The 16103-nt window shown below is 42.6% G+C and overlaps 3 protein-coding genes across 3 annotated transcripts; all 3 read right to left on the reverse strand.

Moving 5' to 3' along the window:
- Positions 1-30: 30 nt before the first annotated feature.
- Positions 31-3579, reverse strand: LOC104918629 (E3 ubiquitin-protein ligase TRIM39-like). The gene is made up of 6 exons (XM_019264994.2): positions 2448-3579; positions 2175-2270; positions 1492-1722; positions 1387-1409; positions 1185-1303; positions 31-618 (listed from the first exon to the last, which is right to left on the reverse strand). Exons 1-6 carry the CDS (start codon positions 2991-2993, stop codon positions 59-61), a joined length of 1575 nt encoding a protein of 524 aa, XP_019120539.2. The 5' UTR covers positions 2994-3579; the 3' UTR covers positions 31-58.
- A 130-nt stretch (positions 3580-3709) lies between these two features.
- Positions 3710-8081, reverse strand: gipc1 (GIPC PDZ domain containing family, member 1). Its single transcript, XM_010730399.3, has 7 exons — positions 7830-8081; positions 6802-7339; positions 6512-6697; positions 6202-6382; positions 5656-5768; positions 5500-5581; positions 3710-5407 (listed from the first exon to the last, which is right to left on the reverse strand). Exons 2-7 carry the CDS (start codon positions 7099-7101, stop codon positions 5256-5258), a joined length of 1014 nt encoding a protein of 337 aa, XP_010728701.1. The 5' UTR covers positions 7102-7339; positions 7830-8081; the 3' UTR covers positions 3710-5255.
- A 2244-nt stretch (positions 8082-10325) lies between these two features.
- dnajb1a (DnaJ heat shock protein family (Hsp40) member B1a) lies at positions 10326-15115 on the reverse strand. The gene is made up of 3 exons (XM_010730400.3): positions 14425-15115; positions 12716-13299; positions 10326-12613 (listed from the first exon to the last, which is right to left on the reverse strand). The coding sequence occupies exons 1-3, from the start codon at positions 14657-14659 to the stop codon at positions 12383-12385; spliced, it is 1050 nt and encodes a 349-aa protein (XP_010728702.1). The 5' UTR covers positions 14660-15115; the 3' UTR covers positions 10326-12382.
- Between the last annotated feature and the right edge of the window lie 988 nt (positions 15116-16103).

Raw genomic sequence — 16103 nt, forward strand, 5'->3', positions numbered from 1 at the left:
TGTGCTCTTCTTACACACAAATATGCAATGGCATATTGAATCACATCAGGTAATCGGGTCACCATGTCGCACTGTTCCACACGGCCACCTTGGCGGGGCAGATCTTTAGTGGTTTGGGGTTATTCCCGTTGATGTTGGCCCCAGGGCAAAAGAAGGGGTACATCTTTTCAGTGAAGAAGTCGGTGAAGGTGTAGATGGGCGTCATGCTGATAGGGTTGGAGAAGGTCACCTCTCCGGAGTCGTAGTCCAGCTGCACCCTGACTCGGGTCAGCTCGCCCATCAGGTGCAGCGGGGTGCTGGGCCTCGTCATGGCCGAGTACTCTCCCTCGTAGTGCGAGATCATCCAAAAGCCACCCTCGGGACAGCCTGATATGCGGCCTTTCCTGTCAATGGATGCCTTGACCACCCCGAGCATCCAGTCCGTCTTGTCACCGACATCCACCTCCCAGGCGTGGCGTCCTGAAGTGAAACCCTCTGAACCCAGCACGAATACAAAGTGGCCGAAACGTTCAGGATTGGCCGGGAGTTGCAAGAGGGATCCACTGTTGGCGACACTGGTCAGGTCCGTGGAGAGGGACAACCAGGAGTAGGCAGTGTTGGGGTCCAGGGTGATGGGTGCTGGAAAGTAAAGAGAAAACACAGCTAATGATTTAGAAATGTGCACAAAAGAGGGAATGAATTCCTCTCAAATTTCAAGGTGCACATTTTCACTGACATGTCCTCATGCAGCACATATTTAAGTCTGTGTAAAGGACATTTCTTTCAAAACGCATTAAACATGTTGGAAAATGGTTCCTGAAAACGTGAAACCGTGGGCGGTCCTAAAGGGTACCCGATGACACACTGGGGCCACCCTGAGCATACCCCTGCACTCCTAGCTGAAAGATAAAGATTAAATCATCTCCCTGTGTTTCAAAGTTAGTCATGTCATTTTCTCAACTCGTCTGATACGTCGCACTGTAGCTGAGGATACTGCAAATGTTTACCTGATTTTGACACCTAATTTCATGAACTTGTGAACATTTTCACATCATTCAAATTTGGCTGGGTGGTTAATAACACTTTCTTCTTTGGTCTGACAAACTCAGAACAAATATTCATTCTTACTTTACACTGACTTCAACTGCAAACTGGTCATCCTCAGGGTCAAAGTACTGACTGAATAGAGCATAGAGAGTGCTTACTGTATTGAACCAGCTCCAACATCTTCTCCCACACATGGAACTTGAGGGAACTGACATGCTTGGCCACATTTATGAGAGCACCTGACACTTTTTCTGGATCCATTGGTGGTATCTGTGCTCTGTGAGAAGAAAATGGACCAATATTGAACAACCGGTGTGCTGAATCAGGTATAAACGATAAAAGAAAAAGAAAAACTGCTACCTTTTCTTTGTGTTGGCATAATTCTGAAATCAAAAGAGAGATTATTACAAGTTGCCTGCATGCTCGGATGAAGTCAGAGAGAAAGATATGTAAAAACGTTGTTACCTGAAGGAAGAGAGCATCACAGGATGCAATCTCATTCTCAATGGCAATGATGGCGTGAGAGAAGGTGAGGATACCACTGGTGATGCTGTCTGACTTCTTCTTCACCAGCTCTTTCCTCTGCTCCTCCTCTTGCCGCAGGGCAGCCAGTCGAGCCGTCTCTTCCCTCTGTAGAAACTCGCGCAGCTGCTGAAAATCCTCTTTGATCTGCTTTTCTGTGGCCTGAGTCTGGTTCTACCACACATGGAGATAAAGAAATACAACAAGGTGACTCATACTGATTTGTAGTCAGTTTATTTACATGCCCTCCTTTGGGAATGACATAATTCAATTAGCGAATAATTTGATTTAGATTTAACTTGTCTCTGTGCGTCTTCTTAATATTTTGTATATTAAATGTATTCCCTTGCCATAAAACAAAAATAAAATCACTATAACACCCTATAATGAGCTGGCAATTTCCTCATTTGCCGTATTCAGTATCCCTAAAAGCATCACTATGATATACTTGTTATAAACTAGTTGGATTTAATCTACTTTTCCTAGTTTCTCCATGATATCCGACCAACCTGAGAAAGCAACTATACGCAGCTTTACGTTGGCTGTTTACACACTAACAGTGTGTGGCTCCACTTCTCAGTGAGAGGTCATGCTGGTTCTTTGTGGATCTGTGTGTTTATTGATACCTTGATGTGCACAGTTGTGTCATCACACTCCTGCTTGGCTTCATAGAGGCGACGCAGGTTTTTCTTCAGGGGAATCAGGTCTGTTTTCAACTCCTCCTAAAGGGTGAGGGTGGAGAAAGTGTCAAACAACAACTATCTGACAAGACAAGACAGCCCTGATTTTTTTGGCTTAGCACAGATACTAGGAAGGGACATCAGAAACAGTTTCAATGCCTCTTTGGTGCATTTACACAACTTAATGTTGAAAGCTGCAGCTAAAGCAGAACACATCACCCTCAGGTCCTGAGCTCCCTCCTCCATTGGACACACTTGGTGTCCCTGGTGCTTCTTGGAGGTGTGACACACACAGCAGAGGACTTCAAAGTCATCCAGACAGAAGAGCTTGAGAACTTCCCCATGCGTGATGCACTTCTCCTCCAACATCCCTGCTTGCTCTCCCGTCCCATCGTCCCTCGACCCTGTTCCAGCTGCCCCCGTCTTGCGCTCCTGCTCACTCTGAAAGGTGTCGGCCACATTCTTCAGCGCCAAGCTGACTGTTGGCTCGGTCAGGGAGCACTTCCTCCTACAGACAGGACACTCACGCCTGGCCTTCTTCTTGTTCCAGAACTGCTGCAGACAGGCTCGGCAGAAGCTGTGGCTGCACTTGAGCACCACGGGGTCCTTGAAGATCTCACAGCACACTGGACAGGACAGCTCTTCTTCCAGCATGGAGCCTGACCGCGAGGAAACGGCCCGAGGTCGCAGGGCTGACGCTAACTTGGGACTCTGGAAGAAGGAAAGTTTTCCAGGCTGAGAGGAAGCACGTGGGCGCAGCGCCATGGCAGGATCCTGTTGGCAGCGGGGCTGCTTTTTTAAAGCTGTGGTTCTTTTGAGGCAGAAAGAAGAAGTGCTCCTCTCTGTCCACAGAGTAATCTAAACACTGTTTATGAGCAACCAGGGTTATAGATCAACAGTGACTTGAAAAACAGGTTTGTTCCGCTTCTAGTAAATAAAGGACATGTCACCACCCCTTACTTGGGAGCAACACCAGGGTTCTTTGAAACAAGGCAGACTCCATCTGAGTCAAAGGGTGTGCTTTAATTCTTCATTGCACAAAACAGCTTTTGGCCCCATATTAGAGCGATTTAACAGCTATGTAACATTTAATAATCTAAAGATACCGCAAGAGGTATGAAGTGCTGAACATGGTTTAAACCTGAGGCCTGTAGGTGACCCTGCTGAGCTTGACCAGCACTATCAAGTTCGCCGAGGTATATCTCATTACATTACCCCCGATGGCCTGCCGAGACTCAGTGATTTCACTGTCTAGTTAAAAGTCATGCATATTTCAGGAGGACACGGGAGTGAGAAGTAGCACAAACACGCGTCTCCGGGGTTGGGTTTTCCGTCAATGTTGGAAAACACTCCTGCAGATCACAGCAACCTGAGAAAACAGAGTGTAAGATAACCCCGGTCCAAATAAAGATTTGTACAGTGACGTCTGAATGTAAGAGCGATGTGTTGTGTTCAGGAAAAAGACCAGACGGAAGGAAAACTGCCATGTCGATGTTATTATTGCATTATAATTGGACAATGACAACAGTGTAATAGAAAGCCATCAAAATAATGTGTTCTTCTCAGTGTTACAGTGTTCTAGCATCAGTTCCGTTACATAACCCATTTAGATATTCATTAACTCTGAAGGAGTCAAACAAAACTACAAAACAGCTTCATACATTTGGATATACTGAAAAAAGGTTAACACCTAAATGTTTTCTTCAGGCGTGTGTTGACCTATGCCAAGCAGTTGGTGCAGCGTTGCCTCTTTTTCCTCTGCGTGAACAACACAAGTCACCGCGACGCGTGATGGAAGTAGTTTGGTATCATTCCGCTCCGATGAAAATGATTTTTCAGCACCATGCGCCAGAATGCAGCCTTCTAACAAAAGTAAAACTTAAGAAAAAAATAAAATGCGTGAAGAAATAAAAGGCAACTTTTCTTTTACTTCTTCTACTTCACCTCATGACTTTCTCCTCTTCAATACTGCTTTCGTGTAATACTTCAAAAAACAAAGATGTAGTTTGCTACACAAGATTAAAATTCTTCACCTGTTACACAAATCTTGTTTTAAAATAGACGTCACATCACTTTATATAAAAAACACTAGCTATAAAAAAAAAAAAAAAAAAACGAGTCAACACAATCCACAAACCTGGAAACCACTCCGCTTTCAATAAAAAGTAAAATTAACACTGATTTTTTTCCTGTCGAATGTTTGAAGAGAGTGCAATGAGCTGTGGTTAACTTCATTACAGCATGGAGTGTGTTAACGGTAACACCGCTGGTCTTTTAGTCAACAAGCTACGCTTCACTATGATCCTTTTTTTTCTCTCTGTTTACCAAAATAAAAGAACATAAAACCAGCAGAATTCATCGTGAAGATAAAAATGTAACAGAACATGCTTGTAAAAAAAACAAAACAAAAAAAAAACGGATCCGTAACAGTAACATCGAGCGGTTCAGGATGACACTGAATCAGGGATGCTTTGTACTGTGCAATAACTGTGCCGCTCACCAGGTGAGGTACAGTGCAATCTCTGTTGGTCTACAGCGCAGTGCAACACAGTGCAGTGTGGAAAAAAAACAAAAGATAAATCACATTTTTTTTTTGTTTTTTTTTGTGTGTGTGTGTGTTAGCTGTTGTCTTTCATTTCTCCCATATCAGAGACGTGTGGTGTACTTATTCCACTGCCAGCAGCTACAACAACGACATGCAGGGTCACGTGATGCGGTCGAAGGGAATGCTCATCAGCGTGCTCATCAGCAGTTTCTGGGGGGGAAAAAAAAAGCCGGAAGACAAATAAAAAAGCACTTGGGAAGTCACCACAGTCTTCTTCTCCCGTTAAAGTGGCATGACGCTCTTTGTCTAGGCAGAGTCTCCCCAAAAAGGGTACACTCGAAATTAAAAATGGTAAGAGTATACACAGGAATAAAAACAAACTCATGACGGTAGTGTTGTGTTTCCTAGTAGTGCTGAATGTTGTGGGTGTCTCTCTCTCTCTCTCTTTCTCGGGTTGTTCCACTCCTTTTAGTTTCTGCAGTTTACACCCGGCCAACCTTTGCATCACCGATGGCACCCCAGACGTCGAAAACAAACTCATCCGGGAAGGCGAAGTCTCCCAGGGTTTCATCTAAAGCCTCCGCGAACTCATCAGGGTTCTTTTTGTCCTTTCCCAGCTCCACCATGGTGGCCGCTGAGGAGACGAAAAGAGAGAGAGAGAAGTCAGAGAGCATTTAGTGAACGCGAAACAGCAGGCGACACGCAAACTCATTCTGACACACATACCCAGCTCGCTGTCTCTGATTCCCATGTAGCTCTCAAGCAGGTCATCCACCTTCTCAATGGCCTTTTCCTCAAATGCAGAGGGCTGGAGAGAAACACAACACAAAGACTCAGGAAATGAATCATGTTATTAGTCAACAAGGTGGGAAACACACTCACCAGTTCTTCCACGGTAGCGGGGCCTTTCGAGCGCAGCCGCAGAGTTCCTCTTCCGGTCCCCAGCTGAACTCCTGACGCCGACCTGGACCCTCCAGACCGCTGGCCGATCATATCTGCACACAGCGATCAAACAGAGATCCTTAAACATTCTTTACAGAAGAAATTCACCTTGCTCTCTCAGCACATTTTTTTATTATTAGTGCTTCAGCTGGGAGTCAGTTAATACAGTTTGTTTGTTTCTTTTCAGGTTGTTTCACATCCTAACAAGAAAAACCCTAAGGGCACCTGAACGGCTTAATATATGTATTGTGTCTATTTATTTTATGCAATGAGATTATCGACTATAACTCTTAGAGCAGCGCTGGAAACCAAAGTATGGTGTAAAAAAAGCTTTCATAGCCACGTGTGACAGCATGATTTGCCATCAGTGACGGTTAAACTTCTCCAGCAGGAGCGTGTCGTGCTGCCACACCACATCTGATAGAGCAGAACTAACAAATATCACGACTCATCCCGTCTCTCAGACGACTCCACGTTTCCACCTACCAAAGGCTTTGAGAGGCTCCACCAGCTTGATGGTGAACTCCTTCCCCTTGGGCAGCTCCTTCAGCATCTTGGCCACCTCATAGTGTCGACACCCGATCAGGCGATGGCCGTTGATCGACTCGATCATGTCTCCCACGTTGATGACCTGAATCTGATGGATGACGCTCCCCTCGCGGATTCTCTGAAAAACAAAGCAAAACACCAGCTCATCAGTCTCTGCGCAGCAGTTGTTTCCTCACATCGTCCACGGTCGTGTCTTTCCCCGGTGGAGTGAGACGTAATCAATTTGGTCTATTTGAACATCTCTCACCTTGATGAAAGCGTAGCCAGCTCCATTATCAGTGATCGTCAACCCCAGTGCGTCCTCTCCTTTGTACACCTCGATTTCCTTCCGCTGTCCTTTTATGTGGGCAAAAATAAAGTCCTCTAGTCCAATCTGACCTCCCAACAGTTTATCCATGTCCACTTTGTGAGTGTTCAGTGTGCAAAACATAACCTGTGGAGAGACACAACAACAAACAAGTCACATATACCATAACGCTTTCTCTCTCTTGTGATCCGAAGCAATCCCACTATAACAAATCGGGCAGAGCGGCTCACCTCAGATGGAGGTATCCCAAAGGCCTCGCCGATCTTGGCATAGAGCTCCCGCACGTTACTGAAGCCCTCGATGCGTCCGGTGGGGCTGCCGTGAGCGAGCTGAGTGTGGAAGATGAGGCGAGGTCGCATGCTGCTGGGTGGAGGAGGCAGACCTTCAGAGGTGGCGCCTTCTCCCAAACCGATGACACCTCCATCGAGGCCGTCCATACCCGCCACATTGAGACCTCCACGGATAGGCTCGGCTTCCTCGTTCTCGACTAACGGGGACGCCTTCTTCCTTCTTCCCAAACCCAGAGGCATAGTAATCCTACGGGGAAGGTGGGGGGAGAGCAGAGGTAGTCTGGTGGTGGGGGAGTTATGCTACGATCCAGGCCAGCAGGCCTGTTGGAGGTTCACTTCACAGTTGTAGTGCGCCCCTCTGGACCAGCCTGAAAGCTGCGTTAACCAGGTGCTGGATGGATTCACAAATCCACACATCAGAGCAGCTCACATAGCTGGATCTGTGCGGTCCAGCAAGCCTGCAGGGTGTGATCCTCAGCTGTGAGACAGAGACAGACAGTTTCCATTCATTTAGATTGCAGCAGCAGTCAAACAGGACATGTCCTAACAGGACAGACAGATAGACAGGACATGTCCTAACAGGACAGACAGAGACAAGACATGTCCTAACAGGACAGACAGACAGACAGGACATGTCCTAACAGCACAGACAGACAGACAGGACATGTCCTAACAGGACAGACAGACAGACAGACAGGACATGTCCTAACAGGACAGACAGTTTCCAGTCAGCACTGACACCACACAGAGCTAACGCTAGCTGCTAGCTCTCATCTTTCCCTCCAGCAGCACAAACACTTTCATCATGTGGCTCCTTAAATTCTGATTTATGAACCTTTTTCTAATATTAAATCAAAGCGTGTGTGTTTGCGGAGTGATCCGCAGTTAATGAGCTGAGTGATCCTCTTAGCAGAGCTCGGTGAACGTGAACACGGAGCAGTAAACACGGCAGGCCGGCTCATTCTCACCGACTGTCGTTAGCCCGTCCTGCTAACCGCGCCGCCGCTGGGAGTTGTCGGAAAACACCGTCACCCTCCGCAGGTGGAGTCCTGAATCTGCTTTTCTCCTCCGCTCCCGACCAGCTGGGCTCGGTGTGGGCAGATTGTGTGTGGTACATACAGTGTGTCTGTGTGTCGGTATGCTGGTGTAGGTTATTTTAGCTTCACTGCCAGCCCAGCAGGGGTGGAACTGTGACGCCTTCAGGTTCCCTCGTAAACTTCAGCTTCAACTTGAAGTCTGAAGAGGGGAAAATGTGAGTCACGAGTGTTTTTGTTTTTATTATTAGAATGACTTTGAGTTAGCTCATGTGTTGTGTCAGTCACAAATATTAACATCATAATTACAATTACCATGTTTTAGTGGCATAAACTTCTACTTAATATTTATATATTATATATAATATATATCTATATCTATATATTATATATATAGTTTTACTTAAAACGTGTTCATAAAGTGTCAACTATGACCGTCTTGAGGCTTGATAGAGTTTATGTTTGCCATAAAAGTAATGATTGATTTATTGATTGATTGAAGTGTTTATTTCGAATATGCAAACAAAAATAAAAATAAGGCAAAACATAGAAATACATATTCAAAAAGGAGTGAGAAGAAGAATAACCCCTTCTCTTTAAATAATGAGTGACTAAGCCAAGCTTCCTTACAACTTGTTTAGATATACCTGCTACTTATAGATAAATAGAATATATCCCTGACTTTGTATTACAAAAAAAACCCAAAATAAAACCTGCATATACACTTAATACAATACATACTCACACACGCACACATACACACATGCACAAAGAAAAACAATAAAAAACAAAATAAAACAGAGAAGACAAGTTGATAGACGTGAGTTTGTCTCGGTCTATTGTGATTGAGTTTTATTTTGAAGGGTGTAACGGAAGTGTTGCTATGCTACTGTGACGAACTTGGCGTGGCTCACTGTGTCCACAAGAGGACGCTGTACGCTACGATACTTGAGTAAGAATTTAATCCGTGGATTAATTAAATCAAATCATTAAAGCTGATTTCTTCATCAAAGATGTTTTATTTTGTCTAAATAACGTGTAGTTACAATCACGAGCCTTTCTGCCCTCTAGCGGCCGCAGTGAGTAATTACAACCAGACTATGTCAAGGCAGACACAACAGTATAGCAACACTTCCGGTTACAAACTACAAAATAAAACTGAAATAAATTATTTAGTTATGAACCATGGCTGCTGGATGACGCAGCCATTATAAAGGCTTGTTTGTGTGTGAAAGCAAGAGATTAAGTTTAATTTGATTGAATTTTGATGTATGTAAAATAATATAAAGTGTCATTAAAACAGTTAAATATAACTTAAACAGAATATTTTAAGTAAAGTAAGCTCTCTGTTACTGACACACATTGGTGCTAACTTTACAGAATACGTAGCCAAACTAGATATAGTTCAGAAACGTATTAATAAAACAAATCTTTACTAATATTAATAAAAATAATAATTCAATAATAAACACACTGATTATAAGATGTACAAATTAGGGTATACCCAGGGGTTGAATTGGGATGTGAGAAGTGGGACTGCAGACAGGATTGTAGATGACATGGCGCACAGTGGGGTGACAATGGCAATGTTTCATTTCACTACAGTTCAGGTATCTCAAATTGAATCTAAATGACCGGGAGGCCACGAGGGAGAGGCAAGAACATTTTCATTTTATTTCTTTACTTTTTGGCATGAACCAACCCTTTGAATGAGGCGCTGGAGGTCATCTTATTAATTCACATTGAAGTCCTAAAACATAAAAAAATACGACGCCAAACAGCTGCGGACCAAACTTTTTATATGAACGGAGTGAACGCTGCATTTCCCCTTGTGTCCACTGGAGGGCAGCGAACACTCATGTGGCAGACAAGATAAGTGCTTTCAAAATAAAACCAAAATAAAAGCAGTGCTTCGAGTATTCCATCTACTCTCAAATGTGAATGGAGCTTTTTTTTTTAAATCCTTTCACTTCATATTGTTGCAACATATTTTATAGACAGGGATGAAAATGGTGCAAGGAGATAAGCCTTTTTTTCCTTTTCTTTTTTATAAAGGCATCAAATTTTGCTGCAAGACAATGTTGCATAAAATACAGTTAGACTAAATTTTAAGAAAATTTGTAAAGAAAAGAAAAAAGATTACTGCAAACACATGAAAACTGACATTTTTTAAAATCTTCTTTTGTCAGTTTGATTGATCACCATGCCATTTGGAGAGCATGTTTGCACCGTCAATGGACTAATCACTTTATTTGATCTTTGTTTGAATGGTCTTTGTTTTACGAAACAAAGACCATTCAAACAAAGATCATACAGACCAAGGTCCACTGTGTTGAATGAATAAATTCAGGGAATGCTCCTTTAAATTTCAGAGTCAATAGGTAAAGATGAGTAAAACGTGTGAGGCACAATTGACGAGATATTTGCCAGTTTTGTTTGCCAGTCTCTTTAATGTGGAAATGCAAATCATCACAGCATAGGAAAAATCTATTAAAAATTTCCATCACATTATCAAGTCATAAAAGCTTTGTCGTTAAGAATCAAAACAAAATATCTTGAATCCCAACCTGAGGAACTTCAAAACAAACTTCAACAAAAAGCTGAAAACAAAATGTTTACACATTTGTCCCTTTAAAAAAAAAAGGAAAATGTTTGTGAGAAAAAAATAAACTTTAAAAAAAAAAATACAGAGATTACACATCTCTACATTCATGTTAAATCACATGTTTGTGTCTTAAAGCTCCAGCAGGAGCAGGATGAAGTCACCGAACACCGAAAATACTTAAAATGTGAAAATGGACCATCTTCACTTCAGACAAAAAGGTGCACAGAGCTGAATTCAATAGTTTTTACACCGAAATGTGAAACCACACACACTGCACATCTTGGAGTGAAGGCTGTGAGAGCTACAAGAGAAACGACATTTAAAAGAAAATATAGACTCACTGGCTTTAGATCAAAACAGACAGAATATCAGAGGAAGAGGAACTATGATCATACACGCTGGACGTTGTGCAAACTTCAACGAATATGAATGAAGTAAATTAAGATTTTGGTAGTTTGTCAGGATACACACGTTCTCAACATAATCACACACACACACACACACACACACACACACACACATTATTATAATAAGTTAGGGCTGGGCGATATGGACCTTAAGTTATATCTCGATATTTTTGTTTCCGTGGCCGGATAATTTCACATTATTATTATTATTATTATTATTATTATTGTCTCTTATTAATGGCCCATCTGTAATTAATCAGCGGTCCAGTGTTGACAACTTAGCGACGACCCTCTAACATTTAGTTAGACAAAGCGACAAATCTAGCAACTTTTTCTGGAGTTATTGGAGACTGACGTGACGACGTCAACGAGCAATAAAGAAATAAAAGCGAACTGGCGGCTCCAGGGAAGAAATGTATAGCCATTTTAACACAAAATAAACTATATCGATATTAACGATATGGTCTCGTGCTTTATCGCCTTTGAAAATATATCGATAGTGACTAAAATATCGATATATCGCCCAGCCCTATTATAAGTGGGACAATTATTTGGCACAAATAGTCTTTCCACAGGTATTTTACACACGTAATAAGCTGTGTACTCCCAGATAAACAAGATATGAAAGTAAACATTTTGGAAGATGTGCAAGGGATACACTAATCTGATTTATTCATCTCCTGATACCTTAACTCAAACATTAGAGTCTCGCGTTCATATAATATGTATAATCCTATATTATTGAGTTGAACTCACTGGAATCATTCATAACTGTACCTTTATATCTCTTTTTTAATTACAACTGGATTATTTTTAGGCTTGTGCATTATTAATAATATTATTTTAGTCAGTTCATGAGATTGTGGCCCTAAAAACTACAGACCCGCCGTGACTATGAGTGCAGAAACACTGAACATTTCAAACTGAGCTCAGGGTTCACACTGTATTAAAGCCTCATTTAACTGCAACCAAAATCACATCCTGTTGAGTAGTGTAGTTAGAGCTACTGTACGTTCAAGCATGCGTCACTGAACCTGAGGTATTGTTAATGAGCTGGCTGCGGGCCCCCTTAAAGCACTCCCAAAAAAAAAACTGCTGCTGTGAAACCAAATCCTCACCGACTGTTTTACATTTCCAAGTGGTGCAAACTAACTATACTGTAACACCTCGTGTGACTGTCTATATAAACACTATGTACTTTCTGCTCTTTTCTTTTCCTCCGTGAATCTGCCGTTGTAGCACGCCGCCACTTAACACTGTAACTCAACCTCAGCTGAATACACAAATTAAACCTAAAGTCAGCTGTTCTGTTTTTCAAGGTCTTAAGACACTTAAACGAGATAAGAAGTCAAATTAAGATGGACTCAAATCTGCCCTGAACCTCCATCGTCCAGGCTTAAAGTACACACGAGGGTCTCACTGGAAATGCAACTTGTTAGATTTTATTTTAAGGGGCAAACTTGAATAATGCTGAGTCACGGTGGAAGGACCTGCTTGAGTGCGTCTCGAGTGCTTTGGCCCAGCTTTTCAGGAAACTTGACAGTGAAGTCCAAGATCATGTCGCCCCTCTTCTCGGGGCACTTGGATAGAGGGAGGCCTTCTCCAGCAATACGCTTTTTCATTCCAGGCTTGACAACGTCTCTGGAGGTCACAGTGATGGTCCGGCCATCCAGTGTTGGGGCGTTGACTGTGCATCCACACAACGCCTGCAGAGAGACAGGGACAGGATGGAGAGCGAGGTAATTAGACACTCATATTTATTTCATATAAGTTTTAATCAGCACAGAATCGTTCCAGCATTCACTTACGTCTCTGAGTGATATCTTTGCAGGATAAATAATATCAGAGCCCTCTCTTCTGAACACCGGGTGAGGTTTATCTTTGACTACAAACACCACATCTGCAGGAATGTTGGTGGGAGTCTCGTCTCCCTCCTTCGGAAAGGTGATTTTTGTCCCCTCCTTCCAGCCACGCTTGATGTCGACTGTTAAAATCTTGTCTTCGCTGCGTATGGTGCAGCCGTCTGGGTTCAGTCTCTTGCGCGAGATCTTCATCTTTTTGGTGCAGCCCGAGAAAACCTCCTCGAGGCTCACCTTCAGCTCGTGCACCACAGGCGGGTCTTTCTTCTTTTCGCGCGCTCTGTGAGGACCTCCCGGGTGGGATTTAAAGGACCTGTGAAACCCGCCCATGCCGCCCATTCTCCCCATGCCGAACGCCCCGAAGGGGTCGTTGACGTCCATGTCGTCCTCCCCATTTTGTGTGAAGAAATGATCGAAAGGGCTGCGGCCGCCGAAGAACTCCGCGAACATCGCGTGAGGGTCTCCGTGGAAGGTGTAGTTGTAGCTTTGACCGCTGTGTCCTCCACCTCCACCACCTGCCGAACCCTTTAATCCTAAACAGGAAGAGGAAGTGGACAAACATCAGCACAAAGAAGAACATACAGAAGCACGGCCAGCTGTAGGTCATCACACACCTGCGTACGTCGCCTGATACAGAAAAAGGAGATTACACAGTTCTCTGATAACCAAACTTTCAGTGGTGGAGTTGCTGATTGCACCCCCTCGTTTCACTGTCTTCTTCCGAGTGTGAACACACCACAGCTCCTAGAGCCCATATTCGGTTTTTCCATTCTGGGCTGATTATTATATACTGTTATTATTATATATTATATATACTGTATTATTATTATTATTACATATTATATATTAACTTATTATTATTACATATTATATATAAACTGCTACTATTATTATATACTGTTATGTTGTAAAAAAGGTAAGAAAATGCTATTTTAATTTTTAGTATAAGCAAAAATTGTCAAATAAACTAATAAAACTGTACTCCATAAGTAAATATAATTATATCATTGTGCTTGCTCATGGTGGGAGTTATTGAGTCTCTATAAATAATAATAATAATAATAATAATAATAATAAAAATAAAATGTTCTACTCTATATGGAAAGTGTCAGGAGATAATAATGATATGTTTTTCCATTAATCAAATAAAAAACAACAAATTATAAAATGTTAGCGCATCATAAACTCGCCTGTGTTGCATCTGACAAGTCAGTTATAAATCCCCACAATAACACCATGAATAAACCGATGATGGAAATGTTAATTAGCTGCAAGACCAGTAATTATCATGTCGCCAGTTAATGTATAAATCTAGTCACAGCTAAAAGTCTGATATGTCTCTGCACCGTGATAATAATAATAAAATGACTTGTGCCTTAAGGCAGAAATGTGCAGAATTATCATTCCAGTGACAGACAGGACAGGACAAGAAGACCTGGCTGTTTCCAGGAAGTTCTCCAGCCAGACCTATTGTACACACACACACACACACACACACACACACACACACACCTTTTCACCGTGTGCTTACAAAGATGCCACAAACAGCGATGACAGAAACCAAACAGGTCGATGCAGGATTTTCCTGCAGATTCATGCAACGTGACAAGTTTACATTAAAAAGTAACAGGACAAACTAGCAGCCTGTGTGTGTTTACCTTCTTCTCCAAAGCGGTCATAAATGTCCTTCTTCTTGGCATCACTCAGGACATCGTAGGCTTCAGCGATCTCCTTGAATTTATCTTCTGCTCCAGGAGACTTGTTTTTGTCCGGGTGGTAGCGCAGGGCCTGTTTCCTGTACGCCTTTTTGATCTCATCTTCGGACGCACCTTTGGCTATTCCGAGCACTTTGTAGTAATCTTTACCCATTATCAGCTTCTTCGTCCACTTCATAAACACATCGTCAGCAGTTTCTGGTGGGAGAAAACACCTCCAGCATGTCCGGTGTGTGTGTGGGCCGAGCCGGTTAACGGGGCTCCTCTTCCGCCGCAGCCGCCGCAGCTGTCACCGCTGCGGACAATGAGCGGAGCTAGCTGACGGTCAAGGTTAGTCACAGTCCGTGGACAACTTTCCTCTCCTCGCTGAGACGAGTGTGCGGGGGGGGAAATAAAAAAGATGCCACTTAAAGTGAACCACGAAACATCACACGGACGCGTCCACGCAGGAGTGTCCCACGAGCTGTGAGCCGCGCGAGGAAACTTCTGGAAGAAGCTGCTGTGTGTCAGAGAGGAGTCACACACAAATACATCCGGGTTCGTCTGAGCCGCGGTGGACCAACAAAACATGGTCACACCTGACTTTAAACTAAAAGCACCAACACAAACTCACCGAGCAACAACTCCACTGGATAAAAAACACGTCTTCTTTAGATTTCTGGAATAAATTAATGGTTTATTCCATCAGCCATGTCCCTTTTTCTAATGTTTTCATGCCAGTACGCATGCGCGGAAGTTTGGTTCTGAACGTGCATAGAAATTAAATAGAAATAAGAAATAGAACTAGAAAATTTCTAAAGAAATTTTGAGTGTGCGTGACTCTGGCCCCGTCGTCCCCATACATTATTACTGACACTGCTCAGCAAATTCAGTACTAGAAAAGAAATTTTGAGAGTGACGAGTGGGCTGTAGCTGGGGGTCTGTATTCAAAAAGCACACCTCAAACAGTCATTTTTAACATGTTTATTTAGACACAGGAGCAGCTTAATGTTAGCATTAGCATGTTAACATTAATTAATAATAATGTTAACTCAATAATAAGCGCGGTGGATAACATATAGTGTGCGCTTTCAGGCACACTCAATAATAAGCGCGGTGGATAACATATAGTGTTTGCTTTCAGGCACACTCAATAATAAGCGCGGTGGATAACATATAGTGTGCGCTTTCAGGCACACTCAATAAGCGCGGTGGATAACATATAGTGTGCGCTTTCAGGCACACTCAATAATAAGCGCGGTGGATAACATATAGTGTGCGCTTTCAGGCACACTCAATAATAAGCGCAGTGGATAACATATAGTGTGCGCCTTGCACGCACACTCAACTACATATATATATATAATTAAATTAGGCTGTAGACACTTTAGCAGAGTAGTGCAAAGTGACAATAATATCATGTAGATTTAGCTAAAATAACCTGTACATGTTATATTGTTATTCAGTCTCCCCTGGACCTGCATAGAAATTAAACATGTACAGAAAAAATAAACTTGTGCTAAGATCTTTACAAATAAAAAACGGAGTAAAAAAATAGAATAACATTTAATAGAAATAAGAAATAGAACTACAATAGAGATAAAAAATATATATACAATTAAATTAGGCTGTAGACACTTTAG

This window comes from Larimichthys crocea, chromosome XII (genome assembly GCF_000972845.2).
Source record: "Larimichthys crocea isolate SSNF chromosome XII, L_crocea_2.0, whole genome shotgun sequence".
Classification (NCBI taxonomy): Eukaryota; Metazoa; Chordata; class Actinopteri; family Sciaenidae; genus Larimichthys; species Larimichthys crocea.